We start from the raw sequence: 24,103 nt of genomic DNA, 5'->3' as shown, positions 1-24,103 counted from the left end.
GTCCCTCTGACACAGTGCGAGGTCACATTGCTGGTATCGTACCCCGAGACTGTGAGTGAATGCTGTGCTGGGTGCAGGACTTGCAGCACTCAGGTAACTGCTGACCGCTGACTCCTGAGCAGCTGTTCCATAAAGGTCTGCCATGGGACCCGGGCTGCTGGTTCCCAAGAAGCCGGCTGTGCGACCTGGTGCGGAGCCTAAAGGTGCCAGAACCAGCCTTTCAAGATTACTATTTGACAATCCAAACCATTTCATCAGAATGGTTAAAATCTGAATATGATTTTTTTTAAAAATGATATGTGCATGAGATGAACATCCCAGCAGTTTCTACCTCGGACTACGGCTGCTGCGGCCGCTGCTGCCGCCATTGGTCCGTACGCCGTGAGGGGAATGGCTGAGGAGACACAACAGAAGCATGACCAAGGTTGGTACAGTCTGCTGACAGAAATAAAGTTGGTACAGTCCGCTGACAGAAATAAAGTTGGTACAGTCTGCTGACAGAAATAAAGTTGGTACAGTCCGCTGACAGAAATAAAGTTGGTACAGTCCGCTGACAGAAATAAAGTTGGTACAGTCTGCTGACAGAAATAAAGTTGGTACAGTCTGCTGACAGAAATAAAGTTGGTACAGTCTGCTGACAGAAATAAAGTTGGTACAGTCTGCTGACAGAAATAAAGTTGGTACAGTCTGCTGACAGAAATAAAGTTGGTACAGTCTGCTGACAGAAATAAAGTTGGTACAGTCTGCTGACAGAAATAAAGTTGGTACAGTCTGCTGACAGAAATAAAGTTGGTACAGTCTGCTGACAGAAATAAAGTTGGTACAGTCTGCTGACAGCAACAAGGACCAAATGCTCACATAAAGCAAGAAATGAAAGCCGAGCAATAATTAAAGTCAAACTAGTCAGAAAATCCTGACCAACAAACAAAGATGTTGTTGTGTGTGTGTGTGTGTGTGTGTGTGTGTGTGTGTGTGTGTGTGTGTGTGTGTGTGTAATGGCGGAGTGTGTAGCAGACTGACAACATGCTGCTTGCAAAGTCCGAAGGAGGGACTGACTGACCTGTGAGCTCAGGGGGGTGGGGTGAAGTCAGAAGGGGGGTCCTCTCTAAGTGGAACTCTAAAACAGAAACATCAGAGTGCTGTTACACGTCAGTTACACACCAACACCTGGGAAAGGACAGCAAGGAGAAAATACACACACACACACACACACACACGCACGCACGCATGCACACACACACGCACACGCACACACACACACACACACGTTCTTGTATTTGTGACCTTTATGAGACCGAAAAATGCCTACCTCTTTCTAGATATATAAAGAGTTGTATTTACAACATGAATAATATATACATACTATGCAAATATAAAAAAGATAAGCTTTTAGTTAGTTTTTTTTTCAGTTTGCAATTGGTTTTTAATCTTCATTATTTACTTCAAGTTATTACAGTATGTCTCTCTCTCTCTCTCTCTCTCTCTATATATATATATATATATATATATATATATATATATATATATATATATATATATATATATATATATATATATATATATATAAATTAGGGCTGCGAATCTTTGGGTGTCCCACGATTCGATTCAATATCGATTCTTGGGGTCACAATTCGATTATATATCGATTTTTTCGATTCAACGCGATTCTCGATTAAAAATGATATTTTCATGATTCAAAAGGATTGTGTATTCATTCAATACATAGATTTCAGCAGGATCTACCCCAGTCTGCTGACATGCTAGCAGAGTAGTAGATTTTTAAAAATAAGCTTTTATAATTGTAAAGGACAATGTTTTATCAACTGATTGCAATAATGTAAATTTGTTTTAACTATTAAAGGAACCAAAAATCTGACTTATTTTATCTTTGTGAAAACATTGGACACAGTGTGTTGTCCAGCTTATGAGATGCCATGCAAGTGTAAGCCACTGTGACACTATTGTTCTTTTTGATTATTATCATAAATGTCTAATGATAATGTCAATGAGGGATTTTTAATCACTGCTATGCTGAAATTATAACTAATATTGATACTGTTGTTGATAATTAATTTTTGTTTCACTACTTTTGGTTTGTTCTGTGTGGTGTTTGTGTCTCCTCTCAATTGTTCTGTTTATTGCAGTTCTGAGTGTTGCTGGCTCAGGTTTGCTTTTGGAATTGGATTGCATTGTTATGGTATTGTTGTGTATTGTTTTGTTGGATTAATTTAAAAAAAAAAAATAATCGATTTTTAAAAAAATGAGAATTGATTCTGAATCGCACAACGTATTCGATTTGATTTTTCCCCACACCCCTAATATATATATATATATATATATATATATATACATATATATATAAAATGTATTTTTTATTTTATTTTTTGTATTAATTGTGGCAAAAGGGGTCGCATTTCAATTTCTTACACACACTTGTTGTTTCATATGTTGGCCAGAGGTGGAGCACTTTTAAAACCGACGCAGAGTCAATTTGAAAAATCCCTCCTTTTTGGGACCACCCTCATTTTGATAGATTTCACCAGCAGGGGTGCAAATGAGATCTCTATTTTTTGTCTTTTGTAACATGCTGGGACGATGACAAAGGAGTGAGGGACCACAGGTGACCCCTGTGCCGCACTTTGGGCAACACACCTGTAGAATCTAACTGTTTATGGCCACTATAGTCTTAGTAGCGTAGTGTATTTGTTCATCCTATGCTCACATATGGGTTGTTTTACGTCAGCACCGGAAGTGGTCAAATCAGCTGTTCACTTGGCGGCTTTTTTCGGGGATGAATAGGGAAGTCCTTCTTTATCTTGTTTGATCATATATTGCTGCCTTTGCACCTGTCTATCTTTACCTTTCTATGCACATTAAGTCAACCAAAAATCCTGACTTTGGAGCAATGTTCACAGACTCTAGTATTTGGCTCTCTATTAGATGAATGTTATTGGGACGGTGATTTATGTCCTTACTTGTTCACACCTCCTCATATGGAAGCTACTTGTCTTTGTTGATGTCTCAATAAGGGTAGAAATACATGAATATACATGCACACACACACACACACACACGCACACACACACACACACACACACACGCACACACACACAAGGGGGCAGGATAACACCTCGGTGGTAAGGACAAGGAGTGTGGAGTATTGAAAGAGGAGCAAATAGGATTTTGGTGAAGGAAGCAGGATTGGTTTTTCGATTGTAAAACGAATAAAACAGCAAATATTACAATTTTGTCCTAAAACTTAATAATGCATATTTGTGTGAAACATTGGTGCCATTCCACAGAATTGGTGCCAGTAAACAACATGAATGCTGAAGGTGATTTTGCTTTATTTGCATATTCATTAAATCTAATGTAAAAGATTAATTGTACTTATGTTGAACAGTGGAAAATACCTTTTGTTGCCTGCCGTTGTTTGCTCACATTAGACTTACCATGAAATATAAGCATTTATATCACCCAGAAATGTTATCTATTTGACACATTTGTGTTACTGTTTATCCCGACTGCAGTAGTTCCTCGGCCAATCCCACGTCACATGACATTGCACTTTAAGAAACAACATCTTTTAAAACATATTCTACAAAATGTGTGTTGTAAATTAATAAGCATTTTCAAGCATAAAAAAAGAACTGGACATATAAATATTACGGTAGTATTGACCACTAGACTAGAGCAAACCAGTCAGATCATGCTGCTCAGTATTGTGGCCTCTGATTGGCTCAGCCTCAGGCAGCATTACAATGTTGGATGAAAATAGTGTAAATGTGAACTGTCCTCCAGAAGGTCTTATCTTTGTCCGTGTGATGTCAGATGAAACACAAATGGAGCTGTTTGGCCACAATGCCCAGCAATATGTGGTGAAAAATGTAAACAGAAGCTTGTGGATGGCTACCAAAAGCACCTTATTGCAGGTAAACTTGCCAAGGTCACATGTAAGCAAATATGAACATTGCTGTACGTATACTTTTGATCGCTCACATTTTCAGTAGAGACATAATAAATTCATAAAAGAAGCAAACTTCATGAATGTTTTTTGTGAGCAACAAGTATGTGCTCCAATCACTACATCACCAAAAAATAAGAGTTGGACATCATGTTCTTTACAAGTGGACGTACACTTTTGACCACCACTGTGTAAATAATAATAATAGATTTTACTTATAAGGCGCCTTTCTGGGCACTCAAGGACACCGTACAAAATCAAAACAATAAAATCAATTGGATAAAAACAAACAACAACAAACATCGATAAGATTTACGATGAATAAGCAGTCAGGAATAGGCATATATATATATATATATATATATATATGTCCCTATCTCAAATAAACCTTTATATATATATATATATACACAGACACACATACTGTATATGTAGCGGTAGACAACTAAAATCACCACACACACACACACACACACACACACACACACACACACACACACACACACACACACACACACACACACACACAATCACGGCAGAAACGGAGCTAAAAGTCCCGTGTAAAAAGACAGCCAACTGAGATTTCTTGTTTAACACAAAAAATCCGAATATGGACACACACACACACACACACACACACACACACACACACACACACACACACACACACACACACACACACACACACACACACACACAGACACACAGACACACACACACACGGCTCTGATTACACACACACTGAGATGAAGAAAGATGGGAAGATGGGCATGCTATCTGATTGATGAATTGCCTGAAGTAGCTAATGAATGACATCTTGAGATAAAACATGAGCGCAGTACTCCCAAGTAACCAACAGAGGTACAGTCAAAAGAACATCTTTGGACAGTACCATTAAAAACTACATTTCAGAACATTGCATGACAGATTTTCCCTTGCCATCAAAGCTCATATTTAAAAGTAGAAATATATTCTAAATAGCAGTGGCGGGCCGTGCCTTTCTCACCTCGGCCTGGAGTCAAGTCCTGCTTAGTCCCACCTAACCTCTCAAAATGACACGACTGAGATACTATACAGAAACACACTTGCACACTAATGAGCATTGAATCCCCTAAACGGTGTTCAAAACTGTCTCTTTTTCGGCGCATTTAACATTCAATATACCTGCTTCAACAGTTAAAACATATCAATCAATCAATGTTTACTTATATAGCCCTAAATCACTAGTGTCTCAAATCTTACGTGCTACTGTCAAAATTAAAAGAATTGTGTCTATAGGGGCTGCTTGCATTACCCCTCCCTTCAGAAGCAGCCTCAGCCATGTAAACTAGGGAACTCCTGAATAAATAGAGGAACGCGGGGGCTGTACCTTAGAGTGTGGTGGGAGACTGTAATTGAGAGTGCAGCCCCATACGTTTCTCCTCATGAGCAAAATTGAACTGTCTCTGCCTGATTCCTTGCTTCTTGTCTTGTTTGATAAATAGTTCGGTGTTTGAACCTGACAGTATCCAATCACAGCGTGAGGCCAGCTAGAAGGCCATACTGACAACAACTCCTGATCTGATTGGCTATCGCAATTGTCTATCAACTGTATGTGCCTGTTCACTTACAGTGCACAGACATTGTTGATTCTGAAGGCCCCGGGCAGATTTGGTGCAGCATGGCAACATAAGCTAGCTGAATTCTGATTGGATACAAAGTCTAAACTAAAAATGACAGCATTGGAAGGAGCATAATATGAAATGAAAAGAAAATGAATACTTTTACATATTTAGAGGAAGTACATTAAAAATGACTTTTATCTTTAATTATGACGGCCCACCACTGCTAAATACTCTAAGAAATGACTATTCTTGTGTGTTCAGTTCAAAAAATGTTCTATCTTTCATGCCTTGTGTTTGCAAATAAGACTTTAAAGCGTGCATCGTAAGGAGAGCGGATGTTGTGTTTACCAGGAAACTGGTAGGTATATCCGGGGGTGATGCCTGCGTAGCTCCGACTGGTGTAGGTGGCAGTCTGGAAGCTGGGATAGCCTGTGGAGACAAAGAGACAAACTGTATGAAATGTCTTCCAATAATGCAGGACACAAACATAATTCAGTCATCCCTTGTTTACAACTGTTAAATGAATTCCCGCAAAGTAGGAATTATTCATCATAAATCACACATTTTCTTAGCTAGAGAATAAAAAAGTCTTAATGCTCTTCCAAAGATGTTTATTGGAGCCGAGACATGAAATAGCAGCCGTGTAGTCAAGATGTTTATTGGAGCCGAGACATGAAGTAGCAGCCATGTCGTCGCCTTCACACTCTGATCCAATACAGCCATGCTGCCTGAGGCTGAGCCAATCAGTGGCCACGATACTGAACGGTGGTTTGGTCTCACCTAGCGGCCAGTACTACTGCAACATTGACATTTTTACTTCATTCTGGCACTTTAATGCTTCAAAATGTTTAAGTTTGCTGACAAACATGTAAAATGTGCTTTAGAAAACAGCTCAATAGAGTGAGGTCGCAAACATTGAAGTCTGATGTAGTTTGGGAAGACTTTACAAGAATTTATCCATCCAAAAATTCAAATTTAAATCATCACAATATTGCAAACATTTTTACATAATCGTGTTTTTTTTCCTGGCCGTTAATCAATATTGACTGAAAAATGAGGGACAATAACTGTCATGATTTTACTTGAAGGTTATTCATTTCTTGTTTTTATTTCCTGTCCAGCGATCTTGTTTTTGTTTCCACTTCCTGTTTTCCTCTGTTTGCCAACACTTCTTTAGTCTAAACATACACTATATTGACAAAAGTATCTGGCCACCCATCTAAATGATGAGAATCACTAATCACTTGGCCCGGTGTATCAAATCAAGCACTTATGCATGGAGACTGTTTCTACAAACATTTGTGAAAGAATGGCCGCTCTCAGTGATTTCCAGCGTGGAACTGTCATAGGATGCCACCTGTGCAACAAATCCAGTCGTGAAATGTCCTCGCTCCTAAATATTCCAAAGTCAACTTTATTATAAAAAAAGTGAAGAGTTTGGGAACAACAGCAACTCAGCCACCAGGTGGTAGGCCAGGTAAACTGTCAGAGAGGTCAGCATAGTGCAAAGACTTTCTGCACAGTCACTTGCTACACAGCTCCAAACGTCATGTGACCTTCCAATTAGCCCACCTACAGTACGCAGAGAGCTTCTTGGGATGGGTTTCCATGGCCGGGCAGCTGCATCTAAGCCATACATCACCAAGTCCAATGCAAAGCGTGGGATGCAGTGGTGTAAAGGACATCACCACTGGACTCTAGAGCAGTGGAGATGCCTTCTCTGGACTGATGAAAAAGACTTTTCCATCCGGCAATCTGATGGACCAGTCTGGGTTTGGAGGTTGCCAGGAGAACGCTGCATTTCGGACTCCATTGTGCCCAGTGTGAAATTTGGTGGAGGAGGAACTTTGGTGTTGGGTTGTTTTTCTGGGAGTTGGGCTTGGTCCCTTAGTTCCAGTGAAAGGAACTTTGAATGCTCCAGGATACCAAAAGATGTTGGACAATGCCATTGGATGGCACTTCAAGTTCATATGTGAGTCAAGGCAGGTGGCCAAATACTTTTGGCAAAATAGTGTCTGCACGGGCCGTATCAGGAGTACCACGAGTAGGTTTAATCCGGCCCACAGCTCACAAGATCAGACATTTGCTACATTTATTTAATGAAAGAAACGGCTGTTCTAAATATGTCCACTGGATGTCGCAATAGCGATCGACCCTGTTGATTGACAGGGTCGGTTGATCTTAAGCTACGCCAATCAATGCAGGTGCAAGCAATCAGCTGCTCCTGTTGTGGCGGCAGCAGATGGCAGCGGTATCCACGCACAATACCTTCTTTCATTGTAAATGATCCACTCCACGGATAAAAATGAAAAGGTAGGACGCAAAGACTTTTTATCTTTGTAGTTGGAGTTCCATGCAGCGCTTGCAAATGGTTGAATGCACGATGTGCACCCTAAACTCCATAGTAAAAATATCTTTCTACATTTGTTATGTTTCTTTCATTTTATTTTATGCTCAAATCTACTATGTTTACATTGGTTAAGTTTGTAGTTATGTTACCTTGATTTTGGCTGTGTCATTCTAATAATTGCTGAAAACTGAATGTGTTGTGGCAGTTGTGGATTTGAGGGAACACTCGGTTACCATTTTAATGGTGAACTGCCAACGTGAGAGTCCTAAACAGGAAGTGCTTAAAGTTGAATTATTCATTGTGCTCTTCATGGTGTTTTTGAAACTGCACCACCTCAGAATTTACAACTAGCAAAGTGTTTTGCCAAAAGCATTACTTGTAACGTGTACATTTTCAGAATGTGCTTGTCCTATTTTTGGCCAAATTCAGACAAAGAAAATAATCTAAAGTTGTCTTTATTCAATTTTAATTCCACGATTTTACCAGTCCGTCCCGTGTGGGACCAGATATTCCTCCATGCAGCTTCTGAGCTAAAATGAGTTTGACACCCCTGGTCTCAGCCCTGGCTGCCTTACCTGTACTTAATTGGCAATCAGGAAAAACTTGCACCTGGTTGCCAATCAGGCTGCTTTCTAAGTAATTTGACTTTGCACTGTAGTTCAATAGCTTTCCCCGTGCTTCTTGTGCACAGCTGGTTTTACTTGTGCACATCCTTGCTGCACTTTGTTTAGTTTACCCAAAAGTGTTTTTCACCTCGCCTGCTGTCTCTGCATCCTGTGGTGCAGACTGCGACACCATGTCAGAACATATGCTTCGGTATCCAGGATCCCCTGCTGGCCTCACTATGGACTGGACTCTCACGTTATTAACCCTATCCGAAGGCGGTCCCTTCCAAGGTTTCTTGTTGTTTACCATGAATAGATTAACGTGGACCCCGACTTAAACAAGTTGAAAAACTTATTGGGGTGTTACCATTTAGAGGTCAATTGTACGGAATATGTACTGTACTGTGCAATCTACTAATACAAGTTTCAATCAATCAATCAATCAATCAAAAAAGTTCCTATTAGGTTGGCTTTTTTCCTTGTCCTGATGTGGTATGATGTGGTTGTGGCTTGTGCAGCCCTTTGAGACATATGTGATTAAGGGCTATATAAATAAACTTTGATTAATTGATACTGTGTCAAATCAAATCAGTGGCAAGGGTGCAGTTCTCAGATTGGACACTGGGTGGCAGCATTGGCCAATTATGTTGATTTAAGGCCTGCCCATGATGAACACTTGCTGATTAGGAAATACAACTTTGTTAAAGGCATGCACCTGGGGATAGGTTGATTGGCAACACTAATTGGCCCTAGTGTGTGAATGTGAGTGTGAATGTTGTCTGTCTATCTGTGTTGGCCCTGCGATGAGGTGGCGACTTGTCCAGGGTGTACCCCGCCTTCCGCCCGATTGTAGCTGAGATAGGCGCCAGCGCCCCCCGCGACCCCGAAAGGGAATAAGCGGTAGAAAATGGATGGATGGATGGAACTTTGTTAAAGGTCTAAAGTGCCAAGATCACACATACAGCCATTTGAATACTTTTATTATTCAGTCTTCTGTTAGGACTTTTTTTTTATCCCACAATGGGGAATTATTATGTTGATAAGCACAGTCATAATACCAATCAATCAATCAAATAATCAATAATAAATGTCTAGGTCAGGCCTGGGCGATTATTTTGACTCAGGGGGGCCATATTTAGAGAAAAACGTGTGTCTGGGGGCCGATATCTGATTTTTAGGAACACTAATACAAAACCTCACAATAATGTCTGATTGAAAGCTAAAAACATTACGACAGACCGCCTGAAAAAACGAAATGCAATTTTACGTTATTTTTCGGAATAACACACCCAAAATGTACATGAAAGTAAAGAATGTGGGATTGACAATATTAACTATGAAGGATAAAACACTGAATTATTGACAACATATGAACATCACACCCCCTCCCCATCCACACATGTAAACAATCAAGCGGAGCCCAACAAAAATGCAACAAAGACAGCAAAATATGACTGTAGAGGGTGAGAAAAAACCCCACTTACAATCCGATATATGTGATATATTGCTAATGGAGACTTGTCCAGGGTGTAATACGCCTTCTGCCCGATTGTAGCTGAGATAGACACCAGCGCCCCCAAAGGGGATAAGAGGTAGAAAATGGATGGATATTACTGAGATTTACAACTTTGTTGTATAGATCTCTTTCCACGTCTGTACCTGACACCCACATTTCACACTCTGGAAACACTCTGTGGAAACACTTCCCACCCACACTGCTTGGTGCATGTCTCACCTGCTGGGACTTAGATGACCATGGTAACTAATTAGATGACCATAGTAACTAATTAGATGACCATAGTAACTAATTAGATGACCATAGTAACTAATTAGATGACCATAGTAACTAATTAAATGACCATAGTAACTAATTAGATGACCATAGTAACTAATTAGATGACCATGGTAACTAATTAGATGACCATAGCAACTAATTAGATGACCATGGTAACTAATTAGATGACCATAGTAACTAATTAGATGACCATAGTAACTAATTAGATGACCATGGTAACTAATTAGATGACCATAGTAACTAATTAGATGACCATAGTAACTAATTAGATGAGCATAGTAACTAATTAGATGACCATAGCAACTAATTAGATGACCATGGTAACTAATTAGATGACCATGGTAACTAATTACATGACCATAGTAACTAATTAGATGACCATGGTAACTAATTAGATGACCATAGCAACTAATTAGATGACCATGGTAACTAATTAGATGACCATAGCAACTAATTAGATGACCATGGTAACTAATTAGATGACCATAGTAACTAATTAGATGACCATGGTAACTAATTAGATGACCATGGTAACTAATTAGATGACCATAGTAACTAATTACATGACCATAGTAACTAATTAGATGAGCATAGTAACTAATTAGATGACCATAGTAACTAATTAGATGAGCATAGTAACTAATTAGATGACCATAGTAACTAATTAGATGACCATAGTAACTAATTAGATGAGCATAGTAACTAATTAGATGACCATAGTAACTAATTAGATGAGCATAGTAAGTAATTAGATGAGCATAGTAACTAATTAGATGACCATAGTAACTAATTACATGACCATAGTAACTAATTAGATGAGCATAGTAACTAATTAGATGACCATAGTAACTAATTAGATGAGCATAGTAACTAATTAGATGACCATAGTAACTAATTAGATGAGCATAGTAAGTAATTAGATGAGCATAGTAAGTAATTAGATGACATAGTAAGTAATTAGATGACCATAGTAACTAATTAGATGACCATAGTAAGTAATTAGATGACCATAGTAACTAATTAGATGACCATAGCAAGTAATTAGATGACATAGTAAGTAATTAGATGACCATAGTAAGTAATTAGATGACCATAGTAACTAATTTCATGACCATAGTAAGTAATTACATGACCACAGTAACTAATTAGATGAGCATAGTAACTAATTAGATGAGCATAGTAACTAATTCCATGACCATAGTAAGTAATTACATGAGCATAGTAACTAATTACATGACCATAGTAAGTAATTAGATGACATAGTAAATAATTAGATGAGCATAGTAACTAATTAGACGACCATAGTAACTAATTATACGACCAGAGTAACTAATTATACGACCATAGTAACTCATTAGATGACCATAGTAACTCATTACATGACCATAGTAACTAATTAGACGACCATAGTAACTAATTAGATGACCATAGTAACTAATTAGATGACCATAGTAACTAATTAGATGGCCATAGTAACTCATTAGATGACCATAGTAACTAATTAGATGACCATAGTAACTAATTAGATGACCATAGTAACTAATTACATGACCATAGTAACTAATTAGATGAGCATAGTAACTAATTAGATGAGCATAGTAACTAATTAGATGAGCATAGTAACTAATTCCATGACCATAGTAAGTAATTAGATGAGCATAGTAACTAATTAGATGACCATGGTAACTAATTAGATGACCATAGTAACTAATTAGATGAGCATAGTAACTAATTAGATGAGCATAGTAACTAATTAGATGACCATAGTAACTAATTAGATGAGCATAGTAACTAATTAGATGAGCATAGTAACTAATTACATGACCATAGTAACTAATTAGATGAGCATAGTAACCAATTAGATGAGCATAGTAACTAATTAGATGACCATAGTAACTAATTAGATGACCATAGTAACTAATTAGATGAGCATAGTAACTAATTAGATGACCATGGTAACTAATTAGATGACCATAGTAACTAATTACATGACCATAGTAACTAATTAGATGACCATGGTAACTAATTAGATGACCATGGTAACTAATTAGATGACCATAGTAACTAATTACATGACCATAGTAACTAATTAGATGACCATAGTAACTAATTAAATGACCATGGTAACTAATTTCATGACCATAGTAAGTAATTAGATGACATAGTAACTAATTAGATGACCATAGTAACTAATTAGATGACCATAGTAACTAATTAGATGACCATAATAACTAATTAGATGACCATAATAACTAATTAGATGAGCACAGTAAATAGTAAACCATGCAGATTCCAAGCATAGAAAGACTTAGTGTACGTAGTTGAAGACTTGGGGTCATTAGAAAAGATGAGTGCACATCATAGTGGGGACGGCATGGCGAGGTTGGTAGAGTGGCCATGCCAGCAATCTGAGGGTTGCTGGTTCAATCCCCACCATCTACCATCCTCGTCACGTCCGTTGTGTCCTTGGGCAAGACACTTCACCCTTGCTCCTGATGGGTCCTGGTTAGCGCCTTGCATGGCAGCTCCCACCATTAGTGTGTGTGGATCGAAATACTGTCAAAGCGCTTTGGGCTCCTTAAAAAGGGGTAGAAAAGCACTCTACAAGTACAACCATTTTCCATTCACCATAGTGGCAGCTACCTTTTACATCTTAAACATCTACAGAAATGATTTGGGAATGTCCGGCGAGACATATTGAAAAGTTTCAATTTTCCCAGGACTTTTCTCAGGATTGATTGGAATGATGGGTTGAAGGTGGGACAAATAGACTGAAAGGAGATTGGAATTGGACTCCTTTTGAATTCTGTTCCACTTGGTTTCTTCAAGATTGCATGAAGATGCAGCTCCAAAATAAAAAGAGGACATAATGAGTGTTTATGGTCAGGCCTGCCACCTTGCTGGGCTGATGGCAAGGTGAAGATGTCTGAAGCTCCATGTGAGCTAAGTGAAGGCCATGAAGGTCACGTGACCTTCAAACGGGATGAGAGTGTACCTCTGCAGAGTTGTTGCTGAGCCATACATCCTTCCTGTCCTAATCAATAGGAACTTACCCAGCATACCGATCCCCAGCATGAACGCATCCATTCCATAGGGCATCACCCGAGAGCGCCCCCTGGCTGAGCCGGTCGGTGACATCACCTCCTTGGGTTGGGCTTTCTTGCATTCCACCTGTTTGCCACGGCAACGCTTGTTAGGAGCAAATCATCCTGGACACTTCCACCCAGCTGGGTGAGTCGCTTCTCACCATTTTGTTGTTAATCTCGTGGAAATGGATCTCGCAGACCTTCTCCACCACATCCTCGTTCTCGAAGGTCACAAAGCCGAACCCTGACCAGGATGAGACGAGCACGTGAGAGGAACGTTGGACACAGGAGGCTTTTGGGGTTGGGACGCTTTAGGCCTTTATGCCAAACTGTTACAAGGTAATAGTCCTGAGTAATCAGTTGTAATAGCCACTTAATCCCTGCAGTCACACACACACACACACACACACACACACACACACACACACACACACACACACACACACACACACACACACACACACACACACACACACACACACACACACACACACACATTCTTGTATTTGTTACGTTCTGGGGACTGAAGAAAAATGCCTCCCTCTTTAGGAGCAGCCTTTCTAGATACATAAAGATGTGTATTTACAGCATTAATAATATATACATACTATGCAAGTATAAAAAAGTTTGTTGTGAAAAATGAGTTGGAATTTCGCAAGAAAAAGGTCACAATTCCACAATAAGAACTTAGAATTCTGGCAATATTATAATAAAAGTCATCATTTTACTCAATGAGAGTCAAAATTTTGCAACATTTGTGCAATATTATAATAGTTGGAATTTTACTCAATAATTGTTGCATTTTTACAAGAAAAGCTTAAAATTTTGGCAATTTTATAAAAAGAGTCAAGATTGTACTCGACAAGTCGCAATTTTATAAGAACACTTGAAAGTTTTGCATCATCATAATAATCAGAATTTTACTCTGCAAAATGATGACAAAAGTCATCATTTTACTCCAAAGATGTCACAATTTTACAAGAACAAAAAAAAAATTTGCAATATTGTGATAAGTCGGAATTTTACATGACAAATGTTGCCATTTTGCACGAAAAAGTAATCGTTTTACATAAAAAGTAATAATTGTACGAGAAAATATTACAATATCACAAAAACAGAAAGAATGTCAGAAATTGTTCACAATTTTATGAGAAAAAAGTCGACACATTCTGAGAAAAAGTGCTTTTTGTTAAACTTTTTTTTTTGTTTGTAATTGTTTTTTAATCTTCATTATTTACTTCAGGTTATTACAGTATGTCTCTATTCAATTTGAAAAATCCCTCCTATTTGATAGATGTCACCAGCAGGGCTGCAAATGAGACATTCTCGTTATTGGGACCATGATCACTTGTTCAAACCTCCTCATATGGAAGATACTTTTCCTCCTTCATGTCTCAAGAAGGGCAGCGATACAAGGACACACACACACACGCACACACGCACACACGCACACACACACACACACACACACACACACACACACACACACACATTCTTGTATTTGTTACCTTCTGGGGACCTGAGAAAAATGCCTCCCTCTTTAGGAGCAGCCTTTCTCGATACATAAAGATGTGTATTTACAGCATTAATAATATATACATACTATGCAAGTATAAAATAGTTTGTTGTGAAAAATGAGTTGGAATTTCACAAGAAAAAGGTCACAATTCCACAAGAAGAACTTAGAATTCTGGCAATATTATAATAAAAGTCATCATTCTACTCAATGGAAGTCAACATTTTGCAACATTTGTGCAATATTATAATAGTTGGAATTTTACTCAATAAATTTTGGAGTTTTACAAGAAAAGCTTAAAATGTTGGCAATTTTATAAAAAGAGTCATGATTGTACTCGACAAGTCGCAATTTTATAAGAACACTTGAAAGTTTTGCATCATCATAATAATCAGAATTTTACTCCAAAGATGTCACAATTTTACAAGAACGACAAAAAAATTAGCAATATTGTGATAAGTCGGAATTTTACATGACAAATGTCGCCATTTTGCATGAAAAAGTAATTGTTTTACATAAAAAAGTAATAATTGTACGAGAAAATATTACAATATCACAAAAACAGAATGTCAGAAATTGTTCACAACTTATGAGAAAAAAGTCGACACATTCTGAGAAAAAGTGCTTTTTGTTAAAAAAAAAAATTGTTTTTGTTTGTAATTGTTTTTTAATCTTCATTATTTACTTCAGGTTATTACAGTATGTCTCTATTCAATTGGAAAAATCCCTCCTATTTGATAGATGTCACCAGCAGGGCTGCAAATGAGACATTCTCGTTATTGGGACCATGATCACTTGTTCAAACCTACTCATATGGAAGATACTTTTCCTCCATGTCTCAAGAAGGGCAGCGATACAAGGACACACACACACGCACACACACGCACACGCACACACACACACACACACGCACACACATCCCGCCCTTCCTTCCTGGCCAGAAGGCCGGGGCAAAGCTGGAAGGCTGTCATGATCGATCAGTCCCAGGGTGGGGAGGAGGTGCTTAAGGAGGCTTTATCCTGATCCTGATTAACGGACTGGCTAATTAGACTAGCCCCGTTTGTCTCCTCCAGCTTGGGCCCACAGGAAGTCGGCCTGCTTGGGGGTGATCAATACATACCCGGGAAAACTGGGGGGAAAGGAGTAACTTGAGGAAAAGATAGGAAGAGAAAGGAGGCCTCACCTCGATGTCTGTTGGTGGTCTTGTCGAACATGAGCATGGCGTCGTCTACCTGGAGGGGACAAACAAGACAGTTGACACTCGCCCTCTCTCTCTCTCTCTCTCTCTCTCTGGCCGGGCGGCATATTGCTTGACCTCAGCCCTTCTCAAGTTCTGCAGGAAGGCTCAGCAACAGATGGACAGACGCAAGGAGGAGGAGGGAGGTGACAGGTTATGAAAGAGAGGAAAACATGGAGGACGCCTGCAGAAGGAGGCTGGGTATGCACAATGGGTGGCATGCAAAGTTGACGTTCACATAATCGGCCCCCTTTTCTCCCCTCCAAACTTTGACATTCCCATGGCAACTGTACAAAAGACAGCAGGAGCAAACATCAAATGAATAGCAGTGAGGGGGGAAAAATGGTGTAGAAAGGTGAATCTTGCCGGCAGGTGGATGGTGTGGGGGGGGGGGGGGCAGGTGGATATATTGTGAGAGAGTACAGAGAGACCGCTAAGAAAGAAAAGAAAAAAGGAGTGGGTCAAAGTGGAAAAAGGGGTAGAAAGAAAGGACAAAGGAGAGGGAGAACAAAGGCTGTTTGTTGGTACACTCCACCATCATTCCCTCTGACCTCCCCGTTACACACAGGTGTCTGTCCTCCTCACACACCTTCTCCAGTCAGAGTCCGCCTCCAGGGAACAACATCACACACTCACACACATTTGCTAAATCATTCAGTGCACTTGCTCTATAAAAGGCTGCTGTGGATATCATCCATACTCATATACTGTGTGCTTGTGCCAGGACACTGCAATAGTCTGTGTGTGTGTGTGTGTGTGTGTGTGTGTGTGTGTGTGTGTGTGTGTGTGTGTGTGTGTGTGTGTGTGTGTGTGTGTAGACCCCCAAGGCAAGTCGGCCTCCAGAAAGGTCAAAGGTGAGTGAGGAGTGTCAGTGTGAAAGCAGACCTTCCCTACATCCAAATGTTGGACCGTCCCATCCATCCATTTTCTTCCTTCTTGTCCCCTGCATTGATTCACACTCCTGTTGTCCCCATACCAACATTTTGCTAGCAGTAGCAAAATTATTTCAGTACTTTTTGATACTTTTCTAAATAAAGGGGACCACATTATTGGCTTTATATCAACAAAAAATGTCCCCCCTCTGAAAAATGTGGTATATTCCAGGAGTCACATGGTCTACAGAGTCACATGGTCTACAGAGTCACATGATCTACAGAGTCACATGGTCTACAGAGTCACATGGTCTACAGAGACACACACCATCCACGTCCTTTGCAGACCAGGAAAAGGCTGAAAGTACGTTGACTGCTGTATTGACTGATGATATTTCAATGTTGCCTGGGAGGTGGAAGTGATTTTGTTAATTTCTTTCTCTTTTAAGTTTTTTTTTGGTTGAATTATTGAAATGTCAGTCTGTTGTGACCAGTGCCCTGTACTTTGTAGTGGTTTGTGGGGGCAGCAGCACCAGCAGAAGGGATTCAAACCGGGTTGACAAACTGATTCAGAAAGCCGGCCAAACTATTGGCTCGCAGTTGGAGGTGTTTGTGTCAGTGAGGGACAGGAGGACAAAGTGTTTGTGTCAGTGAGGGACAGGAGGACAAAGTGTTTGTGTCAGTGAGGGACAGGAGGACAAAGTGTTTGTGTCAGTCAGGGACAGGAGGACAAAGTGTTTGTGTCAGTGAGGGACAGGAGGACAAAGTCAAGTGTTTGTGTCAGTGAGGGACAGGAGGACAAAGTCAAGTGTTTGTGTCAGTGAGGGACAGGAGGACAAAGTGTTTGTGTCAGTGAGGGACAGGAGGACAAAGTCAAGTGTTTGTGTCAGTGAGGGACAGGAGGACAAAGTCAAGTGTTTGTGTCAGTGAGGGACAGGAGGACAAAGTGTTTGTGTCAGTGAGGGACAGGAGGACAAAGTGTTTGTGTCAGTGAGGGACAGGAGGACAGTGGACAAAGTGCTGGCCATCATGGACAATCCAGTCCAGCAGACAATTGAGGGACAGTGGAGTTCATACTCCAACAGGCTCCCTCAGCTTCCTTCCCACACTGTTCCATTCAAGAACTCCTTCATTCCACACTCCATGCAGCTGTATAAAACACTGGCCATACAGCAATAGATGATATCTGTCTATTACCTGATGATATCAGTCTATTACCTGTATAAAACACTGGCCATACAGCAATAGATGATATCTGTCTATTACCTGATGATATCAGTCTATTACCTGTATAAAACACTGGCCATACAGCAATAGATGATATCTGTCTATTACCTGACACCTGACATGTCAGCTACTTCTTTGTTTTTAATGTTTATTTTCTATTTTCTGCTGGATTTACTCTCTATTTTATGCTGCGGCTGCCACATATTCTGTAATAATGTGGGTTGCCCACATATGCGGTCCTCTCCAAGGTTTCTCATAGTCACTGTCACCGACGTCCCACTGGGGTGAGTTTTTCCTTGCCCGTATGTGTGCCCTACCGAGGTTGTCGTTGCGGTTTGTGCAGCCCTTTGAGACACTTGTGATTTAGGGCTATATAAATAAACATTGATTGATTGATTCTTTTCCTCTATCCTCTTGTTTTGGGGAAGACTGGCTCCTACATGCACATGCATGCTAAATCCTCCGCTGTTGCCATTTCTAGCAAAGTGTTAAAAACTACAACATGGCTGAGGGGTGGAGACACAGTCAAAGGGGGTGTGGCTTGGAGGAGCAGTTTGGCACGTAAATAAGACCGCCCACAAAACGAGACAGTCAGAAAGACTTTTATGTTCCGCTTGGCTTTGAAGATAATTAAAAACAGATTGTCCCCAGATGGTTATTGTACAAAATGTACCCTATTTTCCAGACTATAAAAAGCACTTCAAATCCTTTCCACCCCCCCCCCTAAAACTTTATAGAGCACCCTATAACCCGGTGCGCCTACTGTAATCATTATGGTTTTGCTTACTGACCTCGTAGCAATTTTATTTGGTACATGGTGTAATGACAAGTGTCAGCAGGAGATGGCAGTCAAACATAAGAGATAAGTGTAGGCTGCTCTATGATGGCAATATGACTCAAGTAAACAACACCAAAATTGTATATTCTCCTTTGACAATATAGAACATTACACACAAAATGTTTTAGTAGGACTTTGGTAAGCTATGAAGCCACACCACTTGATGGATTGTACTGTGCTGCAACGTAGGAGTATTATTATGCTGTGTGTATAAGGTAAGACATATTATATGCTGTTTTGTTTCGCGATATTATGCAAAAGCAACTTTTCTTACCTTCTAGTACCTGCTGATCTGTATTTGGGATTTACATAGATCCTGAAAATTTGCGTGTGTCCGCCTTTGTAATCCGCGGTAACACCGTAGTTGATAAGCTTCTTCTTTTTCTCTATCTTCTTGTTATGTGACATTCATCCTCCAATGTTGCAATTTCTAATATAAAGTAGTGTAAAGTTCTTACTTATATCCGTCAGTAAACTCGCCATGAAAGCACTAAAACCTACCGGTATAGTGAGTTTACATTATTCACCCAAGGAACTCTAGTTTTTAGACAGTTCCGGTCGGACGGATGAGGAGATGCTGCTCCGTTATTGATTGAAGTGTGAATGTCATTAAAACAGTTAGTGCCATCTTTTGACACTTCTTCCACTCCTGTCCTTGCACGCTACACCGCTACAACAAAGATGACGGGGAGAAGACGCTGTCCAAGTGGAGGCACGTAAACAAGAGCTCCCACAAAACGGTGCAACTGTCAGAAAGCGGCTTGAAGATGTGTGAAACATCATCATTTTGCTTTATATTTATTATTTTACTTATTTTTTGTCTGATTTTATATTTGTTTTGTATCATCCCATGAGGTGTATATTACTTTTTTTGTTCGGTTTGTACTTCATGAAGTTTCGCACTTGTTGGATTTTTTTGTGAGTGTTTTTTGTTTCTTTTTATTATATTTGGATGAATTTGTTGGATTTGTATGCTTGTGAATCTGAGCCATCCATGAAGTAAGACTACATATTATGTTGAAGGGGGCAGGAAATATAAGATTGTCTTCATCCTGTTCCTTCTCAAGCACAGGTGTGTAAATATGTGTTTAGTTGCTAAAGTTGAATTGTCTATTGATCAAAAATGCACCTCAATGAAGGAGATAAATAAAAAAATGAATGAATGAATCTCCACGACATTTTGACCAAAGAACCACCATCACATGTTAAGTAGACCAGTGTTTTTCAACCTTTTTTGAGCCAAGGCATATTTTTGCGTTGGAAAAATGCGGAGGCACACCACCAGCAGAAATCGCTAAAAAATTAAACTCGATTGACAGTAAAAAGTGGTTGTCAAAATTGTTGGATATGACTTTAAAGCATAAGCAAGCATGCATGACTATAGCTCTTGTCTCAAAGTAGGTGTACTGTCACCACCTGTCACATCACACCCTGACTTATTTGGAGCTTTTTTGCTCTTTTCCTGTGTGTAGTCTTTTACTTCTTGTCTCGCGCTCCTATTTTGGTGGCTTTTACTCTTTTTTGGTACTTTCCTTGGAGCGATATTCCCTGCACCTGCTTTGTTTTAGCAATCACGACATTTGAAGTTATTTTTATCTTTCTTTGTGGGGACATTGTTGATTGTCATATCATGTTATGATGTACTTTGTGGACGCCGTCTGCTCCACAGTAAGTCTTTGCTGTCGTCCAGCATTCAGTTTTTTTTTTTACTTTGTAGCCAGTTCAGTTTTAGTTTGGTTCTGCATAGCCTTCCCTAAGCTTCAATACATTTTCTTAGCAACACTCACCTTTTGTTTATATTTGGTTTAAGTATTAGACACCTTTTTACCTGCACACTGCCTCCCGCTGTTTCCCACATTTACAAAGCAATTTGCTATCTGCTGCCACCAACTGATATGGAAGAGTATTACACGGTTACTCTGCCGAGCTGTAGGCAGCACCGACACGCAACAACAACACAACATTCACAGACTAGAATTACTGGTTTGCAAAAAATATTTTTAACCCAAATAGGTACGACACGGCACACCATTGTGCCACGGCACAGTGGTTGAAAATCACTGATTAAGACCACAAGGAAGTCTTTTATATTTACAAAGAAATATATAATAATAAGACACATTTAATGCGCCTTATATATGAAAAAAGATCAAAAATAGACCAATCATCGGTGGTGCGCCCTATGGGCCAGAAAATATTGTATCCAAGTGGCGCCCTGCAAACTTCATCCATCCATCCATTTTTTACCGCTTGTCCCTTTTGGGGTCGCTGGAGCCTATCTCAGCTGCATTCGGGCGGTAGGCGGGCTACACCCTGGACAAGTCGCCACCTCTTGGCAGCCCTGCATACTTCACTTTCTCTATATTTGGACCTCTGCTTTTCTTTTTATTTGCTAGGTGAAGTTTGTCCAAAATTCCGAATGAAAGGTTCCTCCCATTTCTGCCAAGACATTGGGGATAAAAGTGTAGTGATGCCTCGCCAACAAGCAGCAAGACACCACATCACTTTTCAGTGCTGCAAAGTGTGTTAATTGCACATCAATGCTTGATATTTCAAACTTTAATGGTGTGGCGCCGGACAATATTCCCCCTTATCCCTTTTTTTCCACCTCTCATCTTCCCTGTTATCCCCGGCCCATCCCTCTCCGCACTCCTTTGTCCTCGCCATGACGGGACACAAAAGCTCCAGTGAGGCAGTCTAATCAGGAACTTCCATGGATGGCTGGAGCCCACATTTCACCGACCATCCCTCCATATCTCTCTGGGCAAAAAATCCATCTCGCTGCCATGATTGAGATGGGAGCACGGGGGGGCGCCAGGAGGCCATACCTTTTGGCGGGGAAAATAAAGGTGGCACACTGTCGGAGACAGGATGGATGGAGGACGATCCTTCGCCGCTTTGACTTTGGAGACGTCTGTGGCGCCGCGCACCTGTTGCTCGGTCAGCTAAGTGAGGGGGGGGGGGGACTATCAGGAAAGTTCCAGAATGCGGATAGAAGTGTCTCCCCCCACACATCATCTTTGCCCTACTTCCCTTCCGCACGCCTCTCAATCAAGCCCGCCCTCCCCTCCCTCATTGGGGCCTTTAGAGAGCCCTCATCTATTCTGTGCAGCGAGCCCTCCGAAAAAAGAAGAAGAAACAAACGCCATCACTCTGCGTTGAGTTGTATCAAAAGACGTTGAAGAAATACCTTCTGATCAAACATTTACATTTTGGCGCCATAGCCAACTTCATTTATTGTTTCTAAACTCGTGTTGACCCCCTCCGGCCAACACCCCCCCCCCTCTCCAACTCCCCCAAACACCACCCTCCTCCTTCAGAACAAAACACCCTTACCCACAGTATTACTTGGGGACAATGGACAAGCCGGGTCACCACGGTAACGGGTCAGGAGGGGGTTGTGGGTAGGAGCAGCTGTTACATCAGATTAATTCAGATTCTGATAATCCCTCCTCCTTCCTCGCCGTCACCAAAGACTCACAAAACTTTTCGGCCCAAACCCGCCCCCCCCTCGCTGGTGTGGTCCCCCCCCGACTTTGCCTGCTGCTCAGGCCCCGAGGAGCCCCTCACCCCCCAGCCCCCCCGGCCCCTCAGCCTCGTTAGCCAGGTTTTCTTCTGGCCGTCCAGCTCACAGTCGGGCCTTCCTCTGCCTGCTTGTCACACAGTAACTCGCCCAAAATGTCCTCACTACTTATCTCTCAACATTTGCATTTCAAAACACCAAAACATTTTTCACAGGAAAAACGAGGGATGTTAATTACAAATTTCCATTAAATCAATACAAATAAATAAATAAAATGTGGTCATGCCGTGACTCAAAGCCTCATCTCTTTAAACCAGGGGTCTCAGACACGCGGCCCGCGGGCCAATTGCGGACCGCGAGACGTTATTTTGCGACCCCCACCTTAATATGAAATTTTAATGTTTAAAGTTTAATATGATTGGCGCTTGACAACATTGTGTTATTTGGGTCTGTGGGGAGGGGCGTGGCCCGCGTTCCCTGCGGGCGGGGTGTGTGCAGAGGCCGGCCATGAAGCAGCTGACAGGTGAGTGGATAATCTCATCTGGAACAAGTTATCTAATCACCTGTTCCTTTATTAGCAGCGTCGGAGGAGAGGAGAACACGGAAGAGACACCGCCTGAGTGAGAGGGGCTGAAAAGCCAAAGAGACTTTGTGTGTAGGTCATTAAAACAATTGTAAACGCTGCGTCTGAGTTTGGGGCCATTTCCTGTGGTCCCAGAAGAACCCAAGTAAGAGTCATCTTCACAGGGTCCAGAATGGCTCTTTCAAAGTTCTGGGTTGCCTACCCCTGTGTTAGTGGAAAAGCAGCAAATGAGTGAAAGCCTGGCTGCAGTCACACCGCCATCAATGTGGTCCTGATGGCTTCATCTGGCCAGGGTCTTCAGCTCTCACCGGATCAGTTTGCAGCAGAGTGTGAAGCGACTGGGATGAGAATCAGCACCTCCAAGTCCGAGTCCATGGTTCTCACCCGTAAAAGGGTGGAGTGCCATCTCCAGGTTGGGGGGGAGACCCTGCCCCAAGTGGAGGAGTTCTAGTACCTAAGAGTCTTGTTCACAAGTGAGGGAAGAGTGGATGGTGAGATCGACAGGCGGATCGGTGCGGCGTCTTCAGTAATGCGGACGCTGTATCGATCCGTTGTGGTGAAGAAGGAGCTGAGCCGGAAGGCAAAGCTCTCAATTTACCGGTCGATCTACGTTCCCATCCTCACCTATGGTCATGAGCTTTGAGTCATGACCGAAAGGACAAGATCACGGGTACAAGCGGCCCAAATGAGTTTCCTCTGCCGGGTGGTGGGTCTCTCCCTTAGAGATAGGGTGAGAAGCTCCGTCATCCAGGAGGAACTCAACATAAAGCCGCTGCTCCTCCACATGGAGAGGAGCCAGATGAGGTGGTTCAGGCATCTGGTCAGGATGCCACCCAAACGCCTCCCTAGGGAGGTGTTTAGGGCACGTCCGACCGGTAGGAGGCCACGGGGAAGACCCAGGAC

General features: G+C 41.1%; 1 protein-coding gene across 4 annotated transcripts in view; it reads right to left on the bottom strand.

The window, feature by feature from the left end:
• Nucleotides 1-24,103, bottom strand: part of msi1b (musashi RNA binding protein 1b) — a 62,233-nt gene that overhangs the window by 6,498 nt on the left and 31,632 nt on the right. For 3 of the 4 annotated variants that reach the window (XM_061907217.1, XM_061907216.1, XM_061907219.1), the window contains 7 exons: nt 16,104-16,152; nt 13,566-13,648; nt 13,372-13,489; nt 5,917-5,997; nt 1,061-1,117; nt 332-394; nt 43-197 (listed from right to left, as the gene is read on the bottom strand). In XM_061907217.1, coding sequence (XP_061763201.1) covers nt 43-197; nt 332-394; nt 1,061-1,117; nt 5,917-5,997; nt 13,372-13,489; nt 13,566-13,648; nt 16,104-16,152 — 606 coding nt within the window. The remainder of the gene's footprint in view (nt 1-42; nt 198-331; nt 395-1,060; nt 1,118-5,916; nt 5,998-13,371; nt 13,490-13,565; nt 13,649-16,103; nt 16,153-24,103) is intronic. The other variant, XM_061907218.1, reaches the window with a different exon arrangement.

Source organism: Nerophis ophidion, linkage group LG07, assembly GCF_033978795.1.
Source record: "Nerophis ophidion isolate RoL-2023_Sa linkage group LG07, RoL_Noph_v1.0, whole genome shotgun sequence".
Classification (NCBI taxonomy): domain Eukaryota; kingdom Metazoa; phylum Chordata; class Actinopteri; order Syngnathiformes; family Syngnathidae; genus Nerophis; species Nerophis ophidion.
The sequence above is the reverse complement of the archived record's forward strand: the minus strand, read 5'-3'. Positions and strand labels throughout refer to the sequence as shown.